Raw genomic sequence first — 16999 nt, forward strand, 5'->3', positions numbered from 1 at the left:
ACGCTAGAAACGTGATGTTATGGACTAGGCCTACTATAGACCTACATTCGGTTGATTGAAATGTTTCAGCGGGGGGTCTGGGGGGCCTCCCCCAGAAATTTTTGAAAAACACTTCCAATTCGGTGCGCTCTGAGAGCATTTCCAAAACAAATCAAAAATAAAAATCTGTCAAATTGTGCTTCGCCTATGTCGTGATCATACATCCATTTAATGTTTAGAAGTCATGAACAATCTTAATTTTAACGTTGCAGGACCAAAATCCTGTGTTAGACATGGAATAATAGTTGTCTAAATGTTTAATTCGTCATGAGTGTTCATTCTCAGATATTCAGTTAAGCCTACACTACAAAAACTAACACTTAGGCCTAAACATTACAACCGCAAGCAATTTAAACAAAAAGCAGGATAAGTTTGCCTCCTGCGTATAGAAGCTTAACAAACTAAATACATATTGCATCCGCACCTGAACGTTCATTGGCGAAGTAACGTTATATCAACGCTGTAAAAAGGGCAAAGGCATGACTATGAAAGCTAGTACAGTAGGCTAAAGTACATGGCGAGGAGACATCAAAAAACAGCAACAAGCTTTTTGGCATTATGATGCTGTGCGTGTAGTACGTGACGAGGAGACCATTCTGACGAGTTAGTCTCGTCGCTCTAGCGAATGTACGGATTGTACGCATTGACGTCACTGGGAAAGCACAACTAACCTACCATAACCATAACACATCTGATTGGCTAAGCAGCTGGTGACGTTTTGCAAAACGAGTGAGGATTGGATAAAACGAAGGCGTTTTTTGACATTTTTGAATCTGGGAAAGCAAGTTTGGTAGTTGCTTACCTGGAGCCTCAGTGATTGTTTCTGACAGAAGCGTTTGCGTCAATTGTCATTTATAGGCAAGACATGCGGTTTGGTGAGGACTTAGACTACTCACAAGCGTTACGAGTAATTCTAGTCACGAATACAGTAATTTTCAAGTTAAAATAGACGTGATAAAAATAATAAGAAGTTAAACCTAGAATTCAGTCATTATATTTTGCATAGCTTTTGCTAAGGTAAGCACTGCTTTCCTTGCTTTCCCTCACCGATCGTCACTGTGTTTCGTATTGTATACAGTAGTTCCTTGTAATACAATTTTGGTAAAGAGGTGACTTTCTTCAACCATAAACAGATGAAACCAAGCAATCACACGGCATTTAACATAATATATTAAACTAAACATAAACTATCTACGAACGGTTTCGGCCATACACATTGTTTATGTTTAGTTTAATATATTATGTTAAATGCCCCGTGGTTGCCGAGTTCGGTGATATTCCCTCCTGCTTGTGTTGAAATGTCGTGTACAAGTTCACTTGTTCGCGCGACGCGAACTGTAGGCTACATACATTGGCATGTCCACGCGGCATTTGGCCACGAGAGTGAGGGAGCACTTAGATTTAACTAATTTGAACAGAAGAAATGCCATTAAAGACCATATATTCGATTGCCAATCATGTTTAAACAACAAACCATTCTTGAAATCTTTTAGAGCTTTGCGTAAATGTTTCACCGAATTTGACACTAAAATCCACGAGGCTTTGCTAATAAAATCATGCAATCCTAGCCTCAAAACGCAGTTGTTTGCCGCAGGTGCTTCTTATTTGCTTAACGTCTTTTCTTAATTCATCATAAGTTATGATGCGTGTTTGCCTCGCGGAATTACCCGCCATGTGATGTGCCTTTCTCCTCTGCTTTGCCGTTTCATTCTTATGCATTTCGTTTTCACTTTAGTGTGAAGATCAGTTATTTATTTCAATGTAGATGTAAAATCAGTTATTTTTTCGTTACTTGAAAAGGGCTAACATGTGTATGGCCGAAAACGTTCGTAGATAGTTTATGTTCAGTTTAATATATTATGTTAAATGCCGTGTGGTTGCTTGGTTTCATCTGTTTATAGTAGTTCCTTGATTCGTCTTTCCTTCTTAGTTTTAAAAAAGTGTAGTCGAACCAACATAGAATATTTAGCTGTACACCTTGATGCAAATTTGCAACATTGAGCTAAAAAGGAGCAGTTGAAAGTATTTTGTGTTTATTTTCTTCACAAATATTTATTCTTCTCTCTCAAAGTCATGTAGGATACTCTTCAAAAATTTATGTTGCATGTAGGCCACATAAGGCGCTACGGAGAGTATTAATCTCCAGTAGCTAGCACAAGATTAAATTATGTAGAACAACTACTATCTTTTAACTGCTGTCATCAAATTATCATGCAATTTGTGTTATGGATGAGGTTAGCAACGTAATTTGCCATTGGTTTACGAAAAAACAATTCTTATAAGTGCTTTAAAATTTATGCCGCGTAAATCGCTGTGAGCAACGCATATTTGCTCTGAATACAGTGCATCGTTAAATTGTTGTTATTAAAGTTCTTATTTAATATTTTGCTTCTTTTCTTTGGTGCTGCTTACAGCATAACACACTGCGCAGTCTATTATGGGCTGACAGTAAGTCGGCAGCAATCGCAAATCTCTTAAAACTTTAACAATACAATTACAAACCTCTTTGAACTGTGAAGCCAATAAGATTCTTTCCAGACTTCAACCCTGTCTTTAGTTCTTTTCATCATAGTTATCATCAAAATTCAGTTTTGTCTCCACTGGTGAGGGAGGCGGACTCCTTCCCTGCAGTGATTTCCTTCACTCCTATTTTCTATCTCATTCAGTCCATTGCATCTTCTTCTTTACAGTCCGGCCATGTCCAATTCATTTTTCACCTGTTTTTCAAATTTGAATTCAATATTTCAGGACACTTGTGGAGATGGGTGTTCTGAGTGGCCTGGATCTGCATCCAGCTGGCTCTACCAGGTCCCATGGGGGATTCGGAAGTTGGTGACATGGATCAAAAGAAACTTCCAGGATCCGGACATCTATATCACAGAGAGCGGAATCTCTGAACATTTTTACGACTACCTCGATGATGACATCCGGGTTAATTACTACAAGACATACATCAACGAAGTGCTGAAGGGTAAGCAAAGCTTTGAACGTGATGATGCTTGATATCATAGCCTACGATTTACTTAATATATTACTTATAGATATAATCCTGCCTGCTGAGTTTTAGGTAATGGTTTGCTCCGTTGAAAATTTTATTGTATGCTTTGTAAAGTGTTGAGAGCAGCAATATATAATGTAAACATGCAATTTGATTGCTGCTTGTAGCCAAACGAAAGTGATTCGATTGTCAAGCAATAGGGTTGGACTCTATAGGTCAGTCTGAGTAAAAGATACTGAACCCACTACCGGTACCGGTATGCAAAAACTAACTTTGACGTTTGAGGTTTTTTTTTTTTTCAGAAACACAAAACTGCTTAACTGAAGTTTAACCTACCCTTATTTTCAGCCATACACATCGATGGAGTGAAAGTAAAGGGGTACACGGCCTGGTCCCTTATGGATAACTTTGAGTGGGCGGAGGGGTACTCTGAAAGGTTTGGACTGCACTGGGTCAACTTCACGGACCCCGATCGACCGAGAATTCGAAAGAAGTCAGCTGAATATTACACGTCATTGATTCGCGCCAACAGCTTCGAAAGATCTCCTAGCGAAGCTTGGGGATACTTTTGGGCAAAGTAAATGTTTTTTAATATCATGCATTTGTTTTATAAGCTAAAATGTAAGCTATAAATTGTTTGTAATTATTGTTTGTTTGTAATTATCTTTCCTAATAGGAGTGAAGATGATAAGTTGGAATTTATCAACGAAAAGTTTCCCGATGAATTTGTGTGGGGGGTCTCGGTTGCAGCCTACCAGACTGAGGGGGCATCGACGAAGGACGGAAGAGGTAAACTTACGATACGTTTACCATGCTGTGTTCTTTGTGTGGAGTTAAGCTACCGTTGAATGTTGTATGAGATGAGATGATCATGAGATGAAATGATCATGAGATGAGATGAGATGATTATGAGATGACATGATCATGAGATGAGATGATCATGAGATATGATCTTGAGATGAGATGATCATGACATGAGATGATCATAAGATGATATAAGATGATTATCTACATTTTTAGGTTGGTTTCTTCAAGAAGCTAGATCAGGTGGCAATTTCACGTCTAGCACTGTGTTCTGTAATGTTCATTACCTTCTGTAACGTTTACCTGATCTAGATGTGCCACCAATTACTTTAACTTAAAGCTTATGTGAATATTGTTGACGTTTTCCCACTTCGTCTCAACATCCGTGCTTCCCTACTCCTGTTAATCCAGTGGATCTTACGTTTTTTTGATAGCGGTTGGCTGTCGCACTTCTTTGTCATTCTCATCTCTCCTTGTCAACTTATGTTATTCAATTAGTTTTGTTTTGTCATTAAATGTTTAGAAATTTTGCTGAGACAAGTGTTTAATTGGATTGGTTTATGCAGCGATTAAAGAACAAATTTTATTATTAAATCAAATTCGAAACAGTTAATAATATTTGTGATCTTTATGCGTTTGCAGTTCGCATTAATTCGTTGTATTGGATATGGACAGATTTGTCTGATGCAAATAAATAATATTAATAAAAATTTAAACAGGAATGAGCATATGGGACACGTTTTCACAAGAATCGGGGAAAATCCCCGTCACCACAGCAACGCAAGCTGCGTACGTTTCAACGAGTATAACCGATGATAGCTCGTCCTTGTATTCTGGGAATGTAGCTTCTGATGCTTACTACAAGACGGAGTTTGATGCTCAGGTCTGGGTGGTTTTGACAATGCTTATCATCAATGTCGTTTTTTTAATCAGATTGTGCGCGGGATCAGGCATTGATTATATGACATATTCCAATCCCCCCCCATCGTAAGGTAACGTTATTCACGATGTAATTGCAAAGTCGGGTGAATGTAGACCTACACATCATTGTGTTTTATTGAAATTGTCCCCCCCCCCTAGGCTACTTACTGGATCCGCCCTGGTTGTAGTTGTAGACGCTAAACTGAAACGCTCGTAAAAATTTATTGCATGCACAAAACTTTACCATTATAAAGTAAACCCATTTATTTATTTTGAAAGTTTTATTTCTTGCAGATGCTACAAGGTTTGGGCACCTCTCGATATCGGCTTTCTATTTCCTGGTCACGGCTTTTCCCACAAGGCAATCTCCTGGGCAACGAAATTCCAAATAGCCTCGCAGTGGCGCACTACAACTACGTGATCGACGAGCTCATGCGCAGAGGATTGACACCGGAAGTGACGTTATATCACTTTGATCTGCCTCAGTTGCTACAGGATGAAGGAGGTGAGTCGGAGAAAGATGATACTTCTTGCCAATCACGTGACCTACTTTCCAAATTAAAAGGCTGTTGAGTTTGGTTGGTTTTGAATCTTTATCCTCGGACCGTAAAAGCTTCTTTAAGAACTCACTCCTGGCAGTTTTGCATACTTGTAGAGGCTTTGAAATTGAACCACTGACGCAGGACTAGTCACCGAGATTGACACAGAAACTGAATTGACAGAATGAAGTTGTTGTCAGTGAGCTGTTCCATCTACAGGGTGCCGCTGAATGGAGAGCAGTCCGTCGCTAGATTTTGTGGTTTCTTCGTGCGCGAATTCAGTCTCCTAATCAACTGCGCTATCGAGACGGACCTTCGGTCCCAGTCGGAATTCCTTGATATCAGACATTCCATGTCTCCAGCTTAGCATATTACTGTACATAGCAACCTTAGTATAGTACCGTAGCCTATACTATGAAGCTTAACTTTAAAACTTTTCTTTAGGTTGGATTGATTCTAACTCGGTGAGCTGGTTTGAAAAGTACGCGGAATCCTGCTTTGAATTGTTCGGTGACAGAGTAAAGAACTGGATCACCATCCATGATCCATACGCCATCGCGTGGAAAGGCTACGGCAGTGGTGAGCACGCCCCAGGTAAGACCGACGTTGCCTCCAAAAGCTTGGAACGACTTTGGATAAATCTGCACTTTCCTCCTCCCAAGTGTCTCAAAAGACTGCGGCATGTGACTTTAGAGCTTAGTGGGGTTTAGAATAATTCCGCTTGCTGAAACAGTTACTTATTAGTCTTAACGCAAATGACATTTTGAATTATTCAAACCTTGAAATATTCATTAAAACAGTGTTAACTTTTCTGTACACTACTTGGGTTTTACAGTTTGTTTTGCATTTAGATTTTAATGTTCCGTGCTCACTATTTGCGGTAATTTGCCACATGTTCAACATTGAGAGCTTACTTGAGTTTTTAAACTTATCGTGGTAAAACCCCGAAAGTATGATCATTTCTAGTACCGGAAATTGTGCATTGACGATGTTAACAATTTCTTAGGGTTTAAACCATTCATTTCTCAATTAACAGCAACATGTGGTGTTCAACAATGTTTGTTTTATACAAAAAAAGTATGGAATTGCGTTTCTGTCTTTATGTTTTTTAGGTAGTTTTCTGCTACAACGCGATAATTTATTATAAGATTTGTATAGAATTTTTATCATATTTTACTCTTGCAATTTTTTACATCATAATTAGAAATCTCTTAAATGATGAAGTTTCTATTTAACCGTATCTGTCACTGCTTCCTTTTGGCGGCAAGAGTTACTGGCCGAGACCATCAGGTCTACGTCTCTCTTATTGCTAATTACTCCGTCGGCTTATATCAAATAACACCGGGAAAAAGTATGCCGTTGGTCAAAAGCCTTATCTATCACTTCAATCAATTTATTTTGCAAAATATATTCGTGATTGTGCATTTTAGTTAGAAAAGGTGATAAAGACTCGGTTTTAGATCTATTTTCGCCATTTCTTGGTCACATTTTTCAGTTGACATTTCATTTTGAAAGTCTTCTTGTATTGAACACAGAATTTCATCAATTTTGTTTTTCCGTTTCTGTGCAAACAGTATTCCATACACTTTTTGCACTACAAAGCAATTTGCGCAAATAACGAATTACCTTCCTAATTATTGTCTGCCAGCAAAGAATGACTCATATTGCGTCAGAGACCGACTCTCTACCCAGACAGTAAAATTGACGTTGAATCAATGTAAAAAGACGGATTTTGCTGCCTGAAATTTTAGCGCCGTCGCGTTTGACTGACAAGCACAAAATGAAACCGCACACTAATAGTAAACTGTCAATCAAGCTATTGAATAAACCCGAAATTTTCCTGCATTTGATAACTGGCTGTGACAAAAGGTTTATTGTGAACTTCACAATTATCCGATACCAACATATTCGGGATTAAATTTGGGGCAAGAAAAAAAAAGTAAAAGTCAAGAAATCTCAGGTTTCTAGCGTCACTGCTTCTATGTGAAATTGCTGAATTAGCAGAGGGCGAGACCATAAGGTCTACGCCAGTGGCAGATACGGTTAATAACACAAAGTACTTTTGGGTGAAGGAGATTGCGGCACTCGGATGTGAATCAGGCTACCCTCAGTAACGGGTACATCATCATCGGGTTAAAACTGGACTACTACTACTACTAGATACAACTAGTCCAAACGTAAACATCATAGTACCTTGAAACATTCCGTTTTTAATACACTGCTTTAGTGAGCAAACAGGCTATCTTCATTTTTTACTATTTGGCAATACGCCGGCTCGTATATCAATATATGCTTGAAACAAGAAACTGTGGAATTTATCAGTTTTTGTTTATTTTCCACAACTGGGTAGGTTCGTATGATTGGAAATCAGCTTCTTCTTGCGTTTGAGGCCACCGCAGGTCACGTTGTTATATCCAGGCGCAGCAGCCAATGGATTGTGTGTTCATCGAGGTCCACATATCTATCCTGGGGTTGGTTACTGGACATTGGTAGATAATGTGGTATGCAGTTGATCAGCTGATCAACACGCTTGCTTTTAGAATGTCTGTTTCAGAGTAGCAGGACAAAGAATTATATCTTAATTTGTTACAGGTTTCAATTGCTTTGTCATCAGACTGGTATGAACCAGCTGACCCCAACAATTCAGCTGATGTTTCTGCGGCAATGCGAGCCGTCGATTTCCGCCTAGGTTGGTTTGCTGAGCCGATCTACGTCACTGGCAACTACCCTCAGTCCATGATCGATCAACTGGAGCTGGAAGCTTCGGTTGCTGGCGTTAGTCGACTACCCGAGCTGACAATTGATGAGCAAACTTTTCTTCGAGGTATTAAAGTATACATAAATCTTTACCTGCGTTTGTATGACATAATATAATGTGCCTTCAAGTTCTGAAGGCACATACAATATAAACTATACCAGCTTGCACCAACAAGAATCTGATAAACGCAAGAATTTTTGTGAGATGGGCTAAAAGATGAACTCCCAGTTTCGAAAAATATAATTATGGCCTTTAAGCTTATGAGGAATGACAAAGTATGTCTTACAGTTTTTGAAATATTTTTTTAAAGAACTTTTAACAGTAAATGTACATCTACATAGGCTAATACAAATAATATTACTGTCCTACATGAAGTAACTTTCACAGCATGCTCTGCCTTGAAGAGTTTTTTGTATGCCCTTATCCCAAGTAGGCTTTACCTTAACTTATTTACTTTGTCGTCGGCTGCATAGCCGAGTGGTGAGAGCCCTGGAAGTTTCCTTAACTCACTTTATGTTGATTTAGAAAAGGTTTGTTCCATTTTTGTTAAAATTTATTATTGTTTGAAAGTTCACATGCTGCCTATACAGCAACAAGTAATTCTTTAATCTACCTATAACTTTGACTTTCATCCAGGCACATCGGACCACTTCTACGTCATCCCTGGAACTGTCCAACTTGTTGTCCACGTCAACAACGATGAATTGGAACCTAGTTATGTCAACGACCAGGTACCATGGTTGCTAAGACGTAGAATTTGAAACCTAAAAGATCTTTCCATAAGCTGGTGCCACATGCGTCTATCAAATGTTTTTTGTTGTTGTGTGCAATCTTAGTTAGAATAGTAGGCAGGCAGGAATGAATGCAAGTAAGGTAATCTTTGTTTTTTTTCTTCAAACATTTCTTGAGTGTCTTAAGTGGAGCAATTTTCTTTTACCGGGTGTCGAACCTAGAACGCTTCAACTAGTGAGTTTTTTCCACAAAGTAACAAATCTCCATCTTCGTTTGTATCAGATGTTCGTTTTGCTCAACAAGCTTTTATTCTTGCTATGTTGTCCACGTAAATAATTTTGCTTTGTAAAAGAAAACGAATGAACCACCTTCCTGTTAACAGCACTGTGTAGTAATACCGAGATTTTCCACAACTTAGCGGAATCAAGCGGTCATCATTTATCACCGCTGTTTCAATATATCGATTTTATTTGTTACCTTAATGCAATATGTCATAATGTTTTAATTGTCTAAACTTCATTACAATGATTAAAGGTCGTGAAAGATTGAAATCCAGATTTTTCCAACAAAAGGAACGAACGAACGAAATACCGTTCACTTGAAGATAAAAATACACTCAAAAATGACTACTCGGTAGTCCTATAGGAACAATATGACTATAGCCGAACGAGATGAGACTTGAAAGCTAACTTCAGGGAAATGAAATTTAATTGAAACAGCATTATGCTCTGTTATCTCAGGACCTGAATTTACATCAAGACCCCGATTGGCCGCAGTATGGGGCAGAATATGGGACCGCCCCAGTGGCATGGGGAGTCAGACGGCTCCTTTACTTTGCTTACGGCAAGTACGTCACAGTGTCAGGGTCCACCAGTGTTCGTAATAATCCAATCACGGTTGGTGACAATGGACTGGCGATTGAAGAAACCATGCAAGAGAGCGATGACTACTACAGAGTGGACTACTACAAGTCTTATTTGAACGAACTGTTGAAAGGTAGTCTGTACGTCTGTAGACGATAACGTCTGTAGATGTTGAATTAAGGTAAAAAAGCACTAGTTTGCTGGGTAGATACCTAATGTTGAATGCTTGTAACAATCTCAATGCTGTAAAGTTCCTAATCTTGCAGAGGTTGAATTGTTTTGCAATAATTTCTCGGGTAAAACGTCTGCTCTGGACCTGCTCAATAGAATATGACGGTTTTCTCAACTTGACAAATTTGTGTCATAGATTGGGAATGGGAATTTTCATGGCGAACTCTAGATAAAGTTTAATCGATTGGATCCTCTCTAATAGTACATTCCGTGGTGTAGTTTGTCATCGAAGAATATTCGACTTTATTCGTTTTTGTCGAAGTTTCACATGTTACGTGCTTAACGTTTACGTTGATATGAAACAAACAGGTCATTTGACAAGTAGCTGCATTTCGAGCTCCTTTAAGCGGTTGACCAGTTCTGTGCACTGTGTTGTTCATAAATAATATTTCTCATTTCACAAACCTGCTGTTGATACACAATGCATTTGTGCAGCACAAGTTAAAGACAAAGTCCCCATTGGCGGTTACTACTCGCAGTTCATTGACGGATTTGAATGGGAGCGCGGCTACACAAGGCGGTCCGGACTTTTCCATGTAGACTTCAATACCATTGACAGGTTGGCATATACTTTTACATTATTATTATTTGAACTTGATTAATTGGAAAAAACAAATACTGTTTTGTTTGCTCTGAAGATGTACGCTGGCATGTTGTACGGAACGTTAGTGAAGTTAAACGTATTTTGTTGGTACAGGTATCTAGTATAACTTATTTAGATTATTAAAATAGAATCACATTTTGTTAATTTTTGCTCTAGTTTGTAATCCACTTTTCTGTATTCACATGGAGTGGTATAATTGTAGGCTGGAGAATCTACCTGGTTGGCAATACAAAGTGATACTACAAGACTGAATCTTTTTAGATGTAATACATTACAATAAGTTGAACCCTTTAGCCTTTCATTCTGTTAAAATGTTTCAGAAGTAGGCAAATCAGTTTTTATTCGCAATAACATCGCATGGCTTTGTATGCTTGTGGTGAAACAGTGCCAGCTCCCATCGAGACATTTGTCAAATGAAATGAAAACCTCATCAGATTAAAATTCAAAATGAAAACCTCATCAGATTAAAGTTTTATCATCACACACTTATCAGAATTTTACATGTTTTCGCTTGTCTGGTATAGTAAGAACTAACAGCAATAGATGCACGCTCGCTGTGCTAGTAAATGCTCAGTTCAGTGTTTTTAGCAGGAATTCTTCCTTTTTCTCACTTACTGTTTACATTTGTAGAAAACGTGCACCAAAAAGTTCAGCTACTTTCCTGAGCGGCCTGATCAAGACAAACGGGTTTGTTCAACCAGAAGAAGAGAAGTGGGCTTATGGGACTTTCCCGTCTGGTTTCTTTTGGGGTGTTTCCTCGGCCGCTCAATCGGTAAACGTCTTTAGTAGTTTGACCCATTCTAGCTTTTCCGTAGTAAACCTTAACCTACTTCACAAAGCTGTCTCAGTTATGGTTACCTTGAAGGTGTATGCTAGTGATGTCCCGGACAACTTCCCGCACTGTTGTTTTAAGTCGCGCAGCACTGTAACCGCTACTCCCAGACCAAACGTCACATTGCACCGCATAATGCCCTTCAGCGACATGCCATCCATAGGGTGTCATTGTGTCAACATGTTGGCTGCCGAGGCTTGAACCTTCAACCTAGCTCCAGATGTCAGCATATACTTGTTCAGGAAATTATGACGACAAGAAAACTTATAGTTGGCAGTCTGAACTAAACTACTTACCATGAGTTATTTCATTCTTGTTAGTCAATAAGGGTTTAGTCATAATTATTTTGTGAAGAAGACAAAAGTTTTGGTATCACTCATTTTAGATTGAAGGTGGTTTTGTCAACAAATCGTTTGCAAGTAATTGGGATGAATGGATATGGGACAATGACGCTTCCCCTGACAGTGTGACAGCTGATCAGTTCAACCACTGGGAATCCGATGTGGAGTTATTGAAGAACCTTGGTGTCTCTCACTACCGAGTGTCCTTATCGTGGTCAAGGTAGGTAGAGAATGGATTGCGGAATGCTACGTGCTTTAAATAAGTCTTTCGTCTTCCTAAAAGTACCGTATAGTAGGCCTGATGATATTACGTTGTTGTTTGGTTTGGTTGGTTTTTGAATCTTTTTCTTCAGACTGAAAAAGCCTTAATAAGTTATTCCTGTTAGTTTCTTATACTTGTAGAGGCTTTTGAGGCAGGGCCGGTTACCGAGATTGACAGAGTGGAGTTTCGGATTGTTGTTGAAATGTTGTTGTGGGGAAAGTATTTCATTCACTAGGTGCCATTTTAAACGAGTTTGTTTTCATAGAAATACTGTTGTAGGTCTAGTGATGGCAGTAAGGCTTGAACAGTGAAGGTTTTAAGCTGCTATTAAGTTATTCCACATAGAAGTCTGTATATTTTATTATAAGCGCACAATTGCGGGATTGACAAATTTATCGTCTCGCACGATGCGATAGTCCTATGGGTATTGGGTATACAATAAGTATTTTTGTTCACGTTAAAATGCATTTGTTTGTTCAACTTCATCTTTTATGTTGCAGACTTTTGAACGAATCCACCGTTCAATATTACACCGATTTCTTTGCCAGTCTGCAGTCGGCTGGTATATCGATCATTGCAGACCTGTACCACCATGACATACCTGCCAATTTACAGAGGACAGGAGGGTGGACCAATGAGGACACCATAGCACAGTTTGTTTCGTATGCCAATGATTGCTTCGGCAATTTCGGGCAATATGTTGGCCACTGGATTACCATTGCTGCACCCTTAGAAGAGGTTTGTATCGATCATTTGCTATCTTGTGATGATTTCTTTGTGAAATATATCTTCCATGAATTAGTCGGTAATTAGTAATAAAAATCTTGACATCGTAAACCTGATATAAAATTAAAAATGAGCCCTGTTGCTAAATGACCTTTGCTGTTGCAGAGCGACGATACATAAATTCATAACATTATTATTAAAATAAACCATAACTTATATTCTTCCGCAAAGAGACGCATTCGTTTTTCAGTCGATAAAAACATTTTTGAAATAAAGTTTTGAAATTCCCCTTAGTGGCTATATACTAGGCCTAATGCAGTAGAAGGTGGAAAGAAACTTGTCTCAGACCTTTTAGATATCACCAATACTTGCCCATCTGCGTTGCCTTATTCAGTATTTTTGATGTGTCAAACACACTAGGGAAACCCTTCACCGATTTGAAATTAATTTTTTTACCTTAGGCAAACAATGGATATGTGAATGGCATATGGCCTCCAGGACTTCATGACCAGTCCAAAGCATTCATGGTGGCTCACAATATGCTGAAGGCACATGCGATAGTTTGGGATTTGTATGACAACAACTTTAGGTACTGTATTTGTTTGATTTTTGCTTGTGCATAATTATGTATATTCATGTTTCATGAGGAATAACGTGGTAGTGGTGTGTGTTTTTGTATAGCTCTGTATTCATCGCAAGTAGGTATAGGCTACGATGTTTTTAGCGCATCACAAAGCCGCAGATGCGTAGAGGCGCAGTCGGTTACATTATCGCAATGGATTCTAGAATTTATGGATCTATCCTCTCAATGTTGAGTCGGGAACAGTGCTGAGTGCCAAGCGGAAGAGAGATTTAGTATCATTTTTAGAAAATCTGCGGTACTTCCTGGCAGGCTATCAAACTTACGTTTCGCTTTTAGCACTAGTTGCAACGTTTATGTGATGAAAGTGAAAGTTCTTCGTAAATTTAAGTTGTACATAATTCGCTCTGAGGATACGCATTGTCATGGTGCGCGAAAAGTCAATGAAGCAATAAATCAACTTGTCTGTCTCCGCTTTTACTTTCACATTCATCAGATAAACGTTGCAACTAGTGCTAAAACGATGATTATCCTGAAGAACACTCAAACTTTTCAGTATTCAAACTTACGTTTACCGTCTGTAAACACCTTCCCAGACGGTAAGTATGGTCACCTGCTGGCTTGAAAAGTTTTCTCGGATGTTTTTTGCCGACCGAAAGACCTTTAAAACCACTCCTTTATCCGCTATTCCGCTTCTATAATTTGGATCTTTGTTTTGCAGGTCCACAGACAACGGAAAAGTTGGCTTTTCCTTGCTGGCGAACTGGGCAGAACCAAGCAACCCGAACATTCAAGCCGATTACGACGCACGTGATCAATATTTGGACGATACTATTGGTTGGTTCGCTGACCCGGTGACCACCGGAGATTACCCACAATCCACCCGTGATCGCTATAAAGACATAATTCCTGTTTTCACTGATGCCGAATCAGAAATGTTGATCGGAAAATACGATTTCTTTGCAATTGATCACTACACAACAGAACTTGTAAGTTGTTTATAACTCATGACGACTCTGTGTAAGAAGATTTAGCGTAAATCTCTACGGTTTAAAGAATTAGTTGCAATTTATATTTTATTGCAGTTTACAATATAGTCTACGTAATACGTATGCTTTGTATGTCGTCCGCTATTTTTTGTTCAGTTTAATTGTTTTTATTTCTCACCATCGCGACGAAAACAATACACGTCAACATAGCAAAGGTCTAAAAAAAGTAGAAGCGACAACACGCCAACGTCAAAACGTGTTTGAAACCGAAACAAGTTGATAAGTTAAAAAAGTTAACAAGATTGCAACACCTTCATTCCTTGTTGGTAGTCTGTAAATATTTTAAATCACTGTCAATGTCAACTGAATACGCAGTAAACTCAAACGTTCATTGAACGAGACTTTAACTCATGCACTTGTAACATCCAGGCTTGATTAATCAAATTCATTGTTAAATAACATTCCACATTGTACTATTTTGCGTCTTCAAAGAGTTCAGAATGCTGCAGCTCGGCTAATTACTTTAACACGTAAACGAGAGCATATCACTCCTATACTAAAATCCCTACATTGGCTTCCAGTATTGTATCGTATTTGCTTCAAAATATGTCGATTAATTTATAAAGTTTTCCATGGTTTTGCTCCGAACTATCTGGACACTTTGCTTGTTCATTATAAACCTGCCAGAACTTTGCGTTCTCAACATCAATTGCTCTTGTGCAACCCTTCATGTAAGACACAATATGGAAATCGCACCTTCCCAGTTGTTGCTGCCTGTTGCTGGAATTGTTTGCCTATATTTGTGCAAAAGAAGCTGAAAATTTAAATGAATTCAAAGCTCGCTTGATAACGTTCTATTTCAATGAACATTATGACTGAAAGTACCGTATTAATTATCACCATTGTCATGTACAGCGCCCAGGAGCATAGTTTGACTGTGGATGTGGCGCTATATAAATGTTGTTGTTATTATTATTATTAAATAAAACAAAGATTGACAGAAAATGGCAACAAATCTCCATACGTAGCACGCTAAGCCTACACAACACTCAGACAGAAAATCAGGCGTTTTCTTACTTCACTTTTTTACAATGTAAAAAGCGACTTATTTGCTACGTGGGCATTCTTTTATCTCAGCCCTGTCTTTCCAGCAAACTTTTTGCGAACGTTGAATCAATATCAGAAATTGATTTGCAGACTCAGTGCACACTCACCGTGGTTGGTTGGGTTAAGTTGAGTTAGAATAGCACTTTGAGTTAAACCGCTTCACCACCAACATGTCTGAGTACACGCAACATTTTTGCTCTAAAGTTGTAAAGTGATAAAATGTCAAGATCACAGCTCGGGCCACACCAGGTTTTACAAATTAGGATATTTTCTCTTAGGAAGGGTAATGTATTAACTCTAGGATACTTTTCTGCATCTCAAAATTATGTGTTGTGTTTGTTAGGTGAATAGTGAAACCACTCGGAAGGATGTGTCATGGACTGCGACTGCTGACCAAAGGATCAAAGCAAACCCAACTGGCCTCCGGAAAGTGCTAAAGTGGATAACGGAAAAATACGGAAACAGCATCCCACTTTTAATTGCCGCCAGTGGATTACCGGATGCGGAAAATTCAGGAACAACTGGGAATACTGATTTATTGCAAGTCAAGCGACAATACATCAATGAAGCAATGAAATGTAAATGAATGCTTTTTAATAACTACTTTATTGACAAAACTGACTTTTCTGGAAAAGGAGTTTAAATGTCTGTGAATCCACAGGGAATCACGCACTGTTGGGTTGGTGTAAAAAAAAATCGGTTTTAAGAATATAAGTTTACATGAAAATGTACAGTAGCCTACTTCAACCATTAAACTGCTTTGTCTCACAATATCAAAATTATGACTCAGCTGTTAAACTCAGTTTTTCAAATAAATATTTAACATTGTCGGCAGAGCTTTTGCACTATATTTAAATTTATTGTAGTGTGATGACATATTCAGACACAAAAATATATATAGAACTAGACATAGGCTACCATGTATTCTTTGTCAAACGTTTATAGAAAACGTCCTGCTATAAACACCTGTTCTGAGCCAACAAGTAAATTGTGTGTGGGTAGACTCAGGGCAGGTGTTCCTAACGCATAGTTCTCCAGGAAAACTGCATATAAACGGAAGCCGCAGTTAAACCATGACTGCAGACCTGCTTGAGACCATAATTCTTGTTACAGCGTATATGATGGACGCAACGAACCTAATCGGATACGTTGCCAGATCCTTCTTGGACGGCTTCGAATGGGACATGAAGTTTTTGGCCAGGTGACGAATAGTTCCATTTTAACTATAATAATAATACTAAGGCAATATAATGTAGCATGTAGAACGTGCTCTGGAACGGTGTCGAACAGACGCCCTCTGAAGCGTCGCATTTGTGCAGTCAATTCTCAGCTACGCAGCCGACAAGCGTTTAGTACTACAACATACTGTATAATTATAAAAGTAGGCTACATCATAGTGTATGTACAGTCGTACATAGGCTGCTTATCAAATTTTCTCAATTAATCAAGAAATTTGTAGACAGTTTGTTTTTCAGCTTCAATTTTTTTTTTCCAAATCAATCATCGCTAGCAATTTTGTCACCTCTCACTTCTGACAACCTGTTTTGCATGTGATCCAATCGTGTAGAATTTGAATATGTCAAGCGGACTTGAATTGGCCTATCGAAGAGAGAATCCAAAAAAACAAATACATAATTATACACAACTGCGTAATCTTTTGTTCATGAAATGTA

General features: G+C 38.6%; 1 protein-coding gene across 1 annotated transcript in view; it reads left to right on the forward strand.

The window, feature by feature from the left end:
* The window catches only part of LOC145767829 (uncharacterized), a 78461-nt gene that overhangs the window by 42854 nt on the left and 18608 nt on the right, over nucleotides 1-16999 (forward strand). The window contains exons 27-43 of the mRNA XM_082579533.1: nucleotides 2788-3010; nucleotides 3386-3614; nucleotides 3714-3826; nucleotides 4561-4724; nucleotides 5057-5267; nucleotides 5746-5984; nucleotides 7894-8125; nucleotides 8696-8790; nucleotides 9532-9787; nucleotides 10321-10444; nucleotides 11120-11261; nucleotides 11707-11882; nucleotides 12425-12662; nucleotides 13112-13239; nucleotides 13952-14219; nucleotides 15670-15904; nucleotides 16440-16527. Of these exons, the coding sequence (XP_082435659.1) occupies nucleotides 2788-3010; nucleotides 3386-3614; nucleotides 3714-3826; nucleotides 4561-4724; nucleotides 5057-5267; nucleotides 5746-5984; nucleotides 7894-8125; nucleotides 8696-8790; nucleotides 9532-9787; nucleotides 10321-10444; nucleotides 11120-11261; nucleotides 11707-11882; nucleotides 12425-12662; nucleotides 13112-13239; nucleotides 13952-14219; nucleotides 15670-15904; nucleotides 16440-16527 (3161 nt within the window). The remainder of the gene's footprint in view (nucleotides 1-2787; nucleotides 3011-3385; nucleotides 3615-3713; nucleotides 3827-4560; nucleotides 4725-5056; nucleotides 5268-5745; nucleotides 5985-7893; nucleotides 8126-8695; nucleotides 8791-9531; nucleotides 9788-10320; nucleotides 10445-11119; nucleotides 11262-11706; nucleotides 11883-12424; nucleotides 12663-13111; nucleotides 13240-13951; nucleotides 14220-15669; nucleotides 15905-16439; nucleotides 16528-16999) is intronic.

This window comes from Aplidium turbinatum, chromosome 1 (genome assembly GCF_918807975.1).
Source record: "Aplidium turbinatum chromosome 1, kaAplTurb1.1, whole genome shotgun sequence".
Taxonomy (NCBI): domain Eukaryota; kingdom Metazoa; phylum Chordata; class Ascidiacea; order Aplousobranchia; family Polyclinidae; genus Aplidium; species Aplidium turbinatum.